The 13,461-nt window shown below is 46.3% G+C and overlaps 2 protein-coding genes and 1 pseudogene across 4 annotated transcripts in view; all 3 read right to left on the minus strand.

Moving 5' to 3' along the window:
• Positions 1-13,461, minus strand: part of TSPEAR (thrombospondin type laminin G domain and EAR repeats) — a 214,484-nt gene that overhangs the window by 174,781 nt on the left and 26,242 nt on the right. The window lies entirely within an intron of this gene.
• On the minus strand, positions 2,074-4,073 carry LOC103787030 (MICOS complex subunit MIC60-like; annotated as a pseudogene).
• On the minus strand, positions 7,487-8,133 carry LOC100990879 (keratin-associated protein 12-1). Of its 3 annotated transcripts, none has more exons than XM_003823834.4 (2): positions 7,912-8,133; positions 7,487-7,851 (listed from the first exon to the last, which is right to left on the minus strand). In XM_003823834.4, exons 1-2 carry the CDS (start codon positions 8,091-8,093, stop codon positions 7,743-7,745), a joined length of 291 nt encoding a protein of 96 aa, XP_003823882.2. In that variant the 5' UTR covers positions 8,094-8,133; the 3' UTR covers positions 7,487-7,742. The 3 variants fall into 3 exon arrangements, with proteins under 3 accessions (XP_003823882.2, XP_008975800.2, XP_024782765.2); XM_008977552.2 differs by having other exon boundaries at positions 7,743-7,947; positions 8,002-8,093; XM_024926997.2 differs by having other exon boundaries at positions 7,743-8,093.

A 13,461-nucleotide genomic window follows, 5' to 3' on the forward strand; every position in this document is an offset into this window, starting at 1 on the left:
GTGAGATGATCACTTGAGCCCAGGAGTTTAAGGCCAGTCTCAGCAACACAGTAAGACTCCATCTCAAAAAAAAAAAGTAGAAAGATTTCAAATAAACAATCCAATGATGCACCTCAAGGAACTAGAAAGGCAAGAACAAACCAAATCCAAAATTAGTAGAAGGAAAAAGACAATAAAGTGTATAGCTAAACAAAATAGACTTTAAAAAAATACAAAGAAATAACAAAACAAAAAGTTGGTCTTTTAAAAAGATAAAAAAAATCAATAAACAGCTAGCTAGGCTAACCAAGCAAAAAAGAAAGAAGATCCCAATACACAAAATCAGAAATGAAAAAGGAGACATTACAACTGATACCATGGAAATACAAAAGATCATCTGGCTGGGCACGGTGACTCATGCCTGTAATCCTAGCACTTTGGGAGGCCAAGGCAGGTGGATCACTTGAGCCCAAGAGTTTGAGACCAGCCCGGGCAACATGGCAAATGCCCAACTCTATAAAAAATACAAAAATTAGCTAGTTATGGTGGCACATGCCTGTAGTCTCAGATGCTGAGAAGGCTGAGGTGGGAAGATCACCTGAGCCCAGGAGGTGGAGGCTGTGGTGAGCCATGACCACACCACGACTGGGTCATTGCACTCCAGCCTGGGTGACAAAGGGAGACTGTCTTTAAAATATGTGTGTGTGTGTGTGTGTGTGTAACATTACCAGAGACTATGCTCTAAAAACTGGTAAACCTAGAGGAAATGAATAATTTCCTGGACATACACAACCTACCAAGATTGAATTAAAAATAAAAAGAAAACCTGAATAGACCAATAATGAATAACCAGATTGAATCAGTAATAAAAGGTCTCCCAGCAAAGAAGAGCCCAGGCCTGAATGGCTTCACTGCCAAATTATACCAAACACATGAAGAACCAACACTAATTCTCCTCAAATTGTTCCAAAAAATTGAAGAGGAGGGAACTCTTCTTAACTCACTCTATGAGGCCAGAATTACCTTGATACCGAAAGCAGACAAAAATACAGTAAAAAAAAAAAAGTACAGACCAATATCCCCAATGAACATAGATGCAAAACTCCTCAACAAAATACTAGCAAACTGAATCCAGCAGCCCCTCAAAAAGATAATATACCATGATCAAGTGGAAATTATCATACAGATGCAAGGGTGATTCAACATACACAAATCAATAAACATGATATATCACATCAACAGAATGAAGGACAGAAAGTATATGAGCATCTCAATAGATGCAGAAAAAGCATTTGACAAAATTCAATATCCTTCATGATAAAAACTCTCAACAAACCATGTACAGAAGAAACATACCTCAAAATAATAAAGGCCATGTATGACAGACCCACAGCTAACATCATATTAAATGGAAAAACGCTGAAAGCCTTTCTTCTAAGAACTGAATGAGACAAGGATGCATTTTTTTTTTTTCAGTTTTCATCTTGTTTATTCAGTTTGCTCCGAGGGCAAAATCAACAGTAGTAGAGATCACAAACATTATTTTGATTGGCCTCACAAGTCTGATCAGTAAAACCTGAAAAACAGAAAATGTTACACGAGTTGCAAAGAAAGCACTCCTGGAGTTCACTGACATGATAGCAAGTGGAAAGAATATAAATGCAACAGGTGTTAACATTTAGAACGGTACTTGTAAGCCTGCTCATGTCTAGACAATTTTGGGACCCTTGCTGCAAACCCTTCATGTATCACTGCTGATTTCCTTGACATGAAATACGACTTTACGAAAATCTTCCTAGACCTTACTCTGGCTGTACTTGAGTGGTTCTTGTGCCTACGGCGCTGGCATATGCTGTCAGGATTTCCATTATCTGTTTCGTTTCTAGGGTTATTCGGGCTTCCTTCAGCCAGTCTTGTGCCACTTATCTGGATTCCCCCTTCAGCTGATTGACAAACTTTGCTGCTAGCTCCAGATCACCATGCTCAATGCAATAGGAGGCATATGACAGTAATTTAAACGTGTTTATATCTTCAGATCAGAGCTCTGCAGCTTCAGTTGCTGAGGCGGAAATAGAAGCAGGGACTGCAGGTAGGAGAAGAAGTACTGGTACAAGCTATTTCTGGTTTAATCAATCATTGCTACCCTTCGGGCCAGTTTTTGAACAGCATAAAAGCGGGCTCTAAGGGTCTCTTCACTGTACACCCCATGGGTCAGGGACTCTGGAGGGATAGCTGTGGCTAAAGCTTTGGTAAATTCATTATCAGAACAGTTGGCTTTGATGGCCTCAACTGCACTACCCAGTGGGACAGTAGGCATTTCTGCAGATGAGGTCTTCATGCTGTACTTTAATGCCTCCACTGAAAGCCAGAGTTGGTAGGCTTTTCTGGCTTCCTCTTCAGCAACTGCATGACTCTGAACAGCGTGTTCGAGTCCTCTGAGTCTGGCATAGGCAGTATTTATATCCAGAGTAAAGTTGAACTTGCTCTTGACTTAGATGACAAAACTGTAATTCTTGTTCCGAGAGTTTCTTAGACAGGTTCTGCTCAAATTCATACTTCAATTCCTGTTCTTGAACCCTAAGGACATCTCGCAAGTGATCAGTGTGGGCAGCTGCCTGTCAGTGAAGCTAGGTTCTCATTTCATTCTCCATGGCATCTCTGACTTCCTCTATCTTTCTGTCCTATTCAGCCTGCATTTTACTTCCATGATGTTCTAATGCTTTTGCTACTACAGAGTCAAATGCCCGCTTTTCTTCCAGCGTTTGTTTCTCCGAGGCTAATGTGATGTGCTGCTTTTCTGTGGCCTTCTGTTCTGCTAGCTCTCTGTTCAGCTGATCGATGTGACGATGTGCACGGGCAATCAGGGAGTTCAGATCATCAGTAGAGAGCTTGTCAGCTGGGTCTGAAACGCTCATTCCTTTCCACCCAGGAAGGACTTCTGGAGTAATACTGTCCAGCTGTCGTTTAAAGTCATCCCGAGCTTGGCCCACCAGCTCATGATACTGAGATACAACCTTAGCCTCAAATTGAGCTGCTTGGACCTTTTTGACCACATTATCCAGATCAACTATCGTGTTGTGAAGTTTATATGAGGCTTGGCCCCAGCAACCTCTTCTTTCTTTGCATTTTCAGTCACACTTTTCATCTTCTCTAACTCTTCTTTGGCTTTGAGAAGGGCATTGGCAGCTTCATCTACTGCCTTTCTGTGTTCCTTCAACGCACCTTGCACTGTGTGCCACTTAGCAGACTTCTTCTTGCCCTCAATCTCAGAATTGTCCATGGCGGCTTTCCATATGTTGGAGTGTGCATTGACAGCCTGGACCACAGTGTTCTGAGCTGCAATCGCCTGCAGAGTGACATTTGCAGTTTGCCTCAGAGCATCTTCAAAGCTCTTGGCTAGAGACTCAGTTTTAACTTGTTCTTGTTTTTCCTGTTGTGCAAGGCAAGCTGCAATTTCTTCACATGGTCGTTCCCTTATAGAAGATGAGGATGCTTCTTCTGAAAGTGCAGGTGTGGGTTTTCCTTCATCAATTTCAGGGTGATCAGTTTTTAAAGATTCCTCATGCTGAACCCCAGGGACCAACACTGTATCACCTGCGGTTGCTGAAGCTGGAGTATCTCCCTTTTGTTTTTGGAGTTGTGAGGCAGGCTGTTTAAATTCTTTTGTTACTTCTGATACACTAGAGATTTTTAGTGGACCAGACTGAGTTGATTTCTTTGGCAATGGAACATTATAAGGTGCAGAACCAAGAACCACCTCGAAGAGTTTGTCTGAGTAAGGTATGGTTTTCTCTACTCTTTCTCGGAAATGGGAAGCCCATTTGGCATATAGGATAGTGCCACCAATACCTCCACCAAAAAATAAAAGGCCAGCTCCAACAATGTTGCCAGTAGTCAACCACAGAGCTGCCTGAAGTAGAGTATCGGCGGCATGGTCGCAGTGAACGGAGGACTAACTTCCCACAGAGACAACTCTGGGCCGCAGCGGTCACACTCGATAACTGACAGGCCCGCAGTATCTGTCGAGCGGACGGTGCTGCTGGTGGATGTGGGAGCTGCCATGGCGGCACGAGTAAGTGGAGGCATGTGTACATATGTCAAGGATGCCTATTTTTATCACTCCTATTGATATGGTTTGGATCTGTGTCCCCACCCAAACTTGAAATGTAATCCCCAGCGCTGGAGGTGGGGCCTGGTAGGAGGTGATTGGATCATGAGGGCCATTTCTCATGAATGGTTTAGCACCATCCCTCTTGGTGGTATTGTCATGATAATCAGTTCTTGTGAGATCTGGTTGTTTAAAAGTGTGTGGCCTCCTCCCCCCACCCACACTGCTCCAGAATGTGAAGCACTGGTGCCCCTTTTGCCTTCTGCCATGACTGTAAGCTTCCTGAGGCCTCCCTAGAAGCAGAAGCCTCTATGGTTCCTGTATAGCCTGCAGAACCATAAGCCAATTAAATCTCTTTTCTTTATAAATTACCCAGTCTCAGGTATCTTTATAGCAATGTAAGAATGGACTAATACACCTATTCAACATAGTACTGGAAGTCCAATCCAGTGCAATCAGGTAAGAGATAGAAATAAAAGCCATCCCAACTGGAAGAGAGGAAGTCAAATTGTCCCTCTTTGCACATGACATGATTTTATATTTAGAAAAATCTAAAGACTCCACCAAAAAACTATTAGAACTGATAAACAAATTTAGTAAAGTTGCAGGATACAAAATCAACATATAAAAATCAGTAGTGTTTCGATACACCAATAACAAACTAGCTGAAAAAGTAAGCAAAAAGGCAATCCATGAAGGCTAAAACAACTCCATCTTGGATGCTAATCTGCCATATGGACTTCTAGTTAACCTGTCCTGGGAAGGCCTCTAAAATTTCCAGCTTATCTACTGTTCCTTGTATAAGAGCACATACTATAAATCCTGCTTCAAAACAACCTTGACGTTGTCCTACTTCAATTGGTCTACAGAGCCCTTCTAAATCACATATACCCTTTCCTCATGGTATATAAGCCTTGGGTCTGGAGGGGTAATGGCACAGGGATCCACCAGCTTATCTTACCACCACCCAAGACACAGACATGGCTTCTGTTTTAAGTCCTTATTAAATGTTTCTTTCTGAGAAACTGGATTTGTCAGCCTCTTTCTGTGGCCTCTCAGCTTCCTTGAACTTTGGGGGTAGGTTGCATAGACCTGCCCATGGAACACAATCTCATTCACAATAGCTATTTTAAAAATAAAATACCTGGCAATAAATATAACCAAGGATGTGAAAGACCTCTGCAAAGAAAACTACAAAACACTGATAAAATAAATTGAAGAAGACACAAACAAATGGAAAGACATTCCATGTTCATGGATCGGAAGAAATGATATTGTTAGATCATACTATCCAAAGCAATCAACAGACTCAATGCAATCTCTATCAAAATGCCAACGACATGTTTCACAGAAGTAGAAAAAACAGTCCTAAAATTCATATGGAACCAAAAAGGACCCTGAATAGCCAAAGTTATCCTGAACAAAAAGAACAAACCTGTAGGTATCACACCGCTTGACTTCAAAATATATTACAAGGCTAAACAGCATAGTATTGGTATAAAACCAGACACATAGATCAATGGAACAGAATAGAGAACCCAGAAATAAATCCATATATTTACAGCCAATTGATTTTCAACAAAGGTGCCAAGAACATACAATAGAGAAAGGACACCCCTTCAATAAATGGTGCTGGGAAAACTGGATAGCCACATGCAGAAGAATGAAACTGGATCCCTACCTCTCATCATATACAGAAATCAACTCAAGATGTATCAAAGCCTTAAACATAAGACCGAAAACCATAAAGCTACTAGAAGAAAACATAAATGAAATGCTCCAGGACATTGGTCTAGGCAAACAGTTTATGGCTAAGACTACAAAAACACAGGCAACAAAAACCAAAATAGACAAATGAGATTATATTAAACTGAAAAGCTCTGCACAGCAAAGGGAACAATCAACAGAGTGAAGAGACAACCTGTGTAATGGGAGAAAATATTTGTAAACTATGCATCTGACAAGTGACTAATATCCAGAATATGTAAGGAACTCAACAACTCAACAACAACAACAAAACAAATAATTCCATTAATAAATGGGCAAAGCACCTGAATAGGCATCTCTCAAAAGAAGACATACAAATGGCCAACAGGTATATTAAAAAAAACTCAACATCACTAATCATCAGGGAACTGCAGATCAAAACTACAATGAGATAGCATCATCTTACCCCAATTAGAATGGCTATTATCAAAAAGACAAAAAATAACAGATGCTGGTAAAGATGTGGAGAAAAGGGAACTCTTATACATCATTTGTGGAAGTGTAAATTAGTACAGCCATTATCAAAAACGGTATACAGATTTCTCAGAAAACTAAAATAAAACTACCATACTATCCAGCAATCCTGCTACTAAGTATTTATTCAAAGGATAGGGAATTGGTGTATCAAAAAGATACCTGCACCCCCATGTTTATTGCAGCACTATTCACAATAGCCAAGATACAGATTCAACCTAAATGTCTATCAATAAATAAATGAATCAAGAAACTGTGGGATATATTTACAATGGAATCTTATTCGGCCATAAAAAAGAATGAAGTCCTGCCATTTGCAGCAACAGGGATGGAACCGAAGGTCATTAAAGACAAATGTTACATGTTCTCACTCACATGTGGGAGTTCACAAAGTTGATCTCATGGAAGTAGAGAGTAGAATGATATTACCAGAGGTGAAGAACGGTATGTGTTAGAGGAGAAGTGAGTTTGGTTAATGGGTACAAACGTACAGTTACACAGAAAGAATAAGTTCTAATATTTGATAGCAACATAGGGTGACTACAGTTAACAATGTATTGTATGTCTCAAATCAGCTAGAAGACAGAGTGTAAAATGTCCTCAACACACAGAAATGATAGACAAGGTGATGAATATCCTGATTTCATCATTACGTATCCTCTGTGTGTAAAGTATTTCATATGCCCCATAAATATGTAAAGATATTATGTATCAATTTTTAAAAAGTGCCATATGTAGATCAGTGATGGGAGTGTGTGCTGCAGAACTAATCCAGTTCTGTAAACCTGAGATCCTCCGTGACCCGGGAAGCAGGACATCCACCAACCACATGGGAAAGCCCGATCCTCAGTGCTCTGAGGCTTTGGCCATCAATGCAGGGCTTGCTGGCCTGGAGCAGGAGTGGACAGCCAGTGGGGAAACAAGGCCACTCCACCACAGGCGGGTAAGTCACCGCTGTGGCCACTGCAGCTGGGCCCCGGGAGCCCTGGGAGAGACCACATGGGCATCTGCAGCCGCGCCCTCCACCCGGGACACCACCTTCTGATGAGCACTGGGTGAAGGGATCACTGAAGAGGGTTTAGCAGCAAATTCTATGTAATCAGCAGAATGGATAGCAGGGAGTATGGAAATAAAAAAGACAGACAAGAAACGCAGAGCTGCATGGGGAAAGCTGGTTTATTTGGCTCTCATGGGGTCAGAGAATGACTCTGGGACCCCAGACTTCCCTGGGGGGATAGGCAAGTTCAGCCAGGGCTCCAGATCATTCTATCATATTCTCGATCCAGAATTCAGAGAGTTCACTGAGCATGCTTTTCACCTGCACCAGGTGCAGAAGACCAACTGAGGACTCATCCAGGGAGTGTACAGGCGTGGCCTCATCTGCACTGGGAGCAGCAGGTCTGGAGATTCATGCTCAGCAGCAGGAAGGGGTGCTGCAAGAGATGGGTCTGCAGAGGACGCTGGTGCAGGAGGGCTGGCAGCACCCAGAGGACTGGCAGGAGGGAGCCGCATACATGACGGGCCTGCAGCTCATGGGCACGCACACAGAGGACTGGCAGGAGGGGGCCACACACACAATGGGCCTGCAGCTCACAGGCACACACACAGAGGACTGGCATCTCACGGGCACACACACGGCTGGCTTGAAGCTCACGGGCACACACACGGAGGACTGGCAGCCCACGGGGACGTAACAGGATGGCTGGCAGGGGCTGGGCACGCAGCAGACTGGCTGGCAGCCTGAGGAGCAGCTGGTGTGGCACATGGTGGCGTGTGGCTGGATAAGGTCGAGGCAGAGGGCAGTGATGTCTGGGGACAGCTTCCCTGGGCAGCCTTTATACCTGGACCCAGGCATCCCCACAGCACAGAAGCACACACCTGTTGTCTTCCTTGTTTTTCTTCCTCAAGACTGTTGCCTGGAACTCAGTTTTCTGTTGTAGATGATCATGTTTTTTATCTGGCCTTTTGTTTCATGACTAATTGCACCCTCTTCAAGCTCTTGTTACATTTGGAAACCTGCCCAAATTTATCAGTGATGCACAGGCAGTTTTAGCTCCACCTGCCTGATATCTGCCTCCCTTCATTAGTTCTACGCTGAAGCAGACATGAGTGGTACCCAAAAGAGCTCCTCGAACCGCAACTTCTGTTGCATCAACCAGAAACTTTGGGGAAGAGACCAGAACTGAATATAGACAATGAAATCATACTGGGGAACCTGCTGGAGTGAGTGATGCAAAGCTGGCTACTCTATCAACTATACAGTTGAGATTTAGGAGATGCTCGTTTTCAGGCAGCCATCAACCAGCAGTGCAGACTGTGCTTCCTGAGAGAGAAGAAACTTAGGAGATAAACTCCCATTTCCCAGCTCTCTGCTGGGGCAGGCTTCCAAAATGCAGTGTCACCAGCCAGAGTCAGAGCAGAATACAGTGGCCCAACTCTGCCGAGGAGGAAGGGGCCAGCGCCCAAGCAGCTGAAGCCCTGGAGTCCGAGGAGCAGAGAAGCAGAAAGAAGGATCCGTGTGGAGAGCCGGCCCCGCACTGTGGGAGCTGACTGTGAATCTGTGGAACGGGGCAGGGCTGTGCATTCCCAGGGCAAGGCAACCACAGGCTCACCAGAGAGAAGCTGCTAGAGGATTGAGAGTGAAGCCCCCCTCCAGCCCCCACGTCGACATCCAGCCGAGACCCCCTACAGCCTGGCACCAAATGAGTAAGGACCACAGACTACAGTGAGACCCGCCTAGGCCAGCCCGAACAAAGCCTAAACCAATTCAGAATAGGATTTTTAGGGAAGACAGTTTGGAATGTGAGTCCCACCAAGATACAGAGTGTTCCAAGTTGTAGATGCTTCCCAGAGATCCACTCTAGCAAAGTGTTAAACAAAAACTGCACAAGATTAAGGTCATTCTCTAGTAACTGACGGCTAGAACAAAAAATCAGAAACATGATACAGCTCAGAGTCTGTAAATGCATTATTATGATACCTCACACACAATCAAAATCATCAGATATTGACGAGGCACGGTTGTTTATGCCTGTAATCCCAGCACTTTGGGAGACCAAGATGGGAAGATTGCTTGAGGCTAGGAGTTTGAGACCAGCCTGGGCAACATAGTGAGACTCTGTCTCTACAAAAAAATGGTTAAAAATTAGCCAGACATGGTGGTGCATGCTTGTGGTCCCGGCTACATGGTAGGTTGAGGCAGGAGGGTCTATTGAGCCTGGGAGGTTGAGGATGCCATGAATTATGATCACACCACTGCACTCCAGCCAGGGCAACAGAGCAAGACCCCATCTCAAAAAACAAATCATCAGATATTAAAAGATATAGGTAAATTTAATTCACTGTTAAAAAAAAAATAAACCTGAGATAGTCTAGATATTGGACATGGCAAATGATGACTGTAAGCAGCTATTATAGACATCTTCCAAAAAATCCAAGAAAACTGTTCAAATAATTAAAGGAAAACATTGTCTTCATGAATGGATAAATAGGGAATCTCAGTAGAGTAATTGAAGCTATTTTTTAAAATGGGAATCCTAGAACTGAAAAGTACAGTAGTTAGAAATTTTAAATACACCAAATTTGACTTCAAAAATCAACAACGTCCAAATCCAGGAATCTCAGAAAGCCCCCAGTAGGATAAATAGGAAGAAAACCACATCCAGGCACATCATGAAGTGATGAAAACCAAAAATGAAGACAAAATCTCAAAAGCAGTGACAGGAAGACACTTTACATACAAAGGAACAAGGATAAGAAAAACGCCCTGGCTTCTCGTGAGAAACAGTGGAGACACATCTTTAAAATGCTGAGCAACAATAACTGGCAATCTGGAAGTCTACATCTATGAAGAACGTGCTTAAAGACTGAGATTGAGGCCGGGCCGGGCACTGTGGTTCACACCTCTAATCCCAGCACTTTGAAGGCCGAGGCAAGAGGATCACTTGAGCCCAGGGGTTGTAGACCAGCCTGGGCAACAAGCAAGAGCACATCTCTACAGAAAATCTAAAAATTAGCTAGGGGTGGCGGTGTGCACCTGTAGTCCCAACTATTCAGGAGGATGAGGCAGGAGGATAGCTTGAGCCCAGGAGTTCGAAGCTGCAGTGAGCTATGACTGCACCATCACACTTCAGCCTGGGTGACCGAGCAAGAAGGGTCTCAAAAAACCCCAGAAACTGAGATTGAAGTGAAAACCTGTTCAGAGGAGCAAAAGCTGGGAGAAATCCTCCCCTGCAGATGTGCGCTGCAGGCAACGTGGACAGATGTGCTTTAGGTTGACTAGGACGAGGCCAGGTGGGCCCTGACCTGCAGGAAGGAGATGGGGGAAGGTAAAGGAGCAGGTAAATATCAAAGATGCATCCTCATTCTTCTGTAGTCAACTTGTAAGACAGCTAACCTTTAAAATGGATTACTTGGTGACTAGGTCACATAGGAACATGTGATCACTGTGGCTGCCCCAATTCTCTTGGTTTTTAAGTGTGATTCTGAACTATAGCAGTGAAAGGAGTTGCCTGTGACAGGGCTGAACTTGTGGCCTCGCCCGGCTTGTCCCTAGGTTTTAAGGTGACTCCCACATGGCCACAGATCAGCTCTGGGTCCATAGACTTCTAAGTTCTGTCCACAGCTCTGAGACCCCACTTGGTCTTCAGCCTTGGAGGGGATTTCATTAACGTGGTGTCTGACTTGTCTGAAGGCTTCTTGGCAGGAATCACCCATATCCACCACCAACAGGCACAGGAGGACCCACACAGGAGCAGAGGGTGCCCCTGGGAGCTGCCTGGGATGGAGGGAGTAGCTCTGCCCTGAGAGATGGCTCATCCCCCACCGTGTGACACCACCGTAGAATAAAGCGCTGTGGCCAATCCATCGAGAGAACAGAGCTGGAGTGTGAGGAGGAGCGCGCCATCCACACTCCTGCCCGCTGCTTCCCAAGTGCAGGGGCATCCTGGAATTTCACACCAGCTCCTCACTTTCCCCCAAGCTGCCTCTGCAGGGGTGAGACTGATCAGACCCACAGCGAGGGAGAGGAACCAGACATGAGTAGCTCAGGCCCTCCTCTGTGATGGGTCCTCCTGGGCTCCGTCTGCAGAGGAGGTGGCCTGTGGCCATTAGTGCTACTCGTGGGAAGTGGGCACTTCTGAGGTGTGGTGTCAGGAAGCCCACTGTGGTCACACGCCTGAGCCATGCTCTGCAGACGCCAACGTGGCTGATGTTTTCATCCATCTTCTCTGTCCCAGCTGGTTCAGGACTTCAGGATGAGTCACTTATTGAACCCTCTACCCCCGGTATAATTTGGCACAGTGGTAATGACCATGGATCCCAGAGTGAAACTAAGCAGTCCAGATCCCTGCATCTCTGCAGTGGTGCAGACACGCACCCATTGTGCAAACCCTCTATGACTTACAAATTGCACATCTGTAAAATGGGGTATCAGCCACCCCGAATGCTGGCAAAGATGAATGAGATAATCACAGCCTGGCACAGCACTAGACCTCTGTGCATTACTGTTACCTCAATAATCATCATTATTATTCCACAATATGGAGCCCAGTAGCTTGGCTCTCATTACTTGGGAAGACCCTGATGATGACTGAGCTTCTCAGTCAAAACGGGGCCCCTGGTGCAGTGAGTGTGACTGTGCTTGTGTGAGCTCCAGATGGCATTTACAACAGGGGGACCTTGAACATCCATGAGGTGGACCCCTGGCCTCACTGACAGACCTTCACCAGCTCCCCTCGGCTCTGTTTCCAGGAAACACATGGTCTGCTGAGTCATGGGAACCCCCAGCTCAGAGGTTCCTGAACTGAGTAACCTCAACAAGAAAACCCAGAAAGATCAACAGGAGAGGGCAGAGGAGGAAAACCCACCCAGGAGGAAGATGCCAGGGGGCTTGCTGCCCGGATGCCCGTGACCTGCCCTGGTTCCATGCTCAGGAGGAAGATGCCAGGGGGCTTGCTGCCCGGACGCCCGTGGCCTGCCCTGGTTCCATGCTCAGGAGGAAGATGCCAGGGGGCTTGCTGCCCGGACGCCCGTGGCCTGCCCTGGTTCCATGCTGCATCTCCACTACCTGCTGCCCACCCAGGGCTGTGGGACCTCCTGCTGCCACCTGGCCACCCCCGCCCTGCCCCCCGCACCGTGCAGCTCTGCTGTGCCGGCCCCTGTGTGAGGCGTCCACCTCCTGCCAGCTGGCCTGCCGCATGCTCAGGTCGGGCCTGTGTGTGGCCGCCTCCTGCCGGTCCTCCAGGTGCTGCCCGCCCTTCTGCCCCTTCCCTGGCCTGCAGACCTGTGACCTGGCACACCGTCTGCTGCTGATGGATTATCCTGATAATCAACTCTCTGCTATTGTTTAGCAAAAGCCTTTCCCTTTGTCCTGTTATCAGAATCCCCCTGCACTTCTCAGTCCCCGGTGACAGATCCACCTCCCACCGTGGCTGGAATTTCCCCTGAACGTTCTTGTGCAGGAAGGCTTAGTTCCCTATCAAAAATAAGTCTCTCTGCTCCTTAATACTGGGTCTTTTTAAAAATTTCCCTGAAGCTGTTTCTCGTTGTCCTTTGCCTTCCTGACCAAGACAATGTCAGCATGGGGTTCTGTCCTTGGTCACTGCTCAGAAGTGGAGCTTGACCCTGGGATGTCGGGAAGCCGCTCTGGGAAAAGCTGTGGCTGAAGCTGCTGAGTCCAAAGGGGGTGTCTCCTTCCCAGTAGTTTCAGACGAGGATCTCTCAGCCAGGACTCTTCTGGAGCCTGGAAACCAAGCCACAGGACGAAGGGCTGCGGGAAGAAGGAGGCTGAGCCTGGGGAACCTGGTGGCTGCCTTCGGGTGTCAGAAGGGCTTTCCCCCAGCACGCGTTTCCCCAGAGGCTGGACTGGGGCCACTGAGGCGGTGTGACAGGGAGGTAGATTTCAGCTCAACAGGAGGAAGGGTCCCCTGAAAGCCAGGGCTCCCAGTGACACACTGGGCGCCTGGTGATTACTCAGCTTCTGGGTGCTGAGGGCTCTGAACGGCAGGCACACTTCTCCCACTGTATCATAACAGAAAAAACCGGAACGGCCCATGTGCCCATCAGCTGGTGGATGGATAAACACAGCGTGACACAGCGGTACAGCGGAATCCACACCAGCACTGAGGGCGGCA

This window comes from Pan paniscus, chromosome 22 (assembly GCF_029289425.2).
Source record: "Pan paniscus chromosome 22, NHGRI_mPanPan1-v2.0_pri, whole genome shotgun sequence".
Classification (NCBI taxonomy): Eukaryota; Metazoa; Chordata; class Mammalia; order Primates; family Hominidae; genus Pan; species Pan paniscus.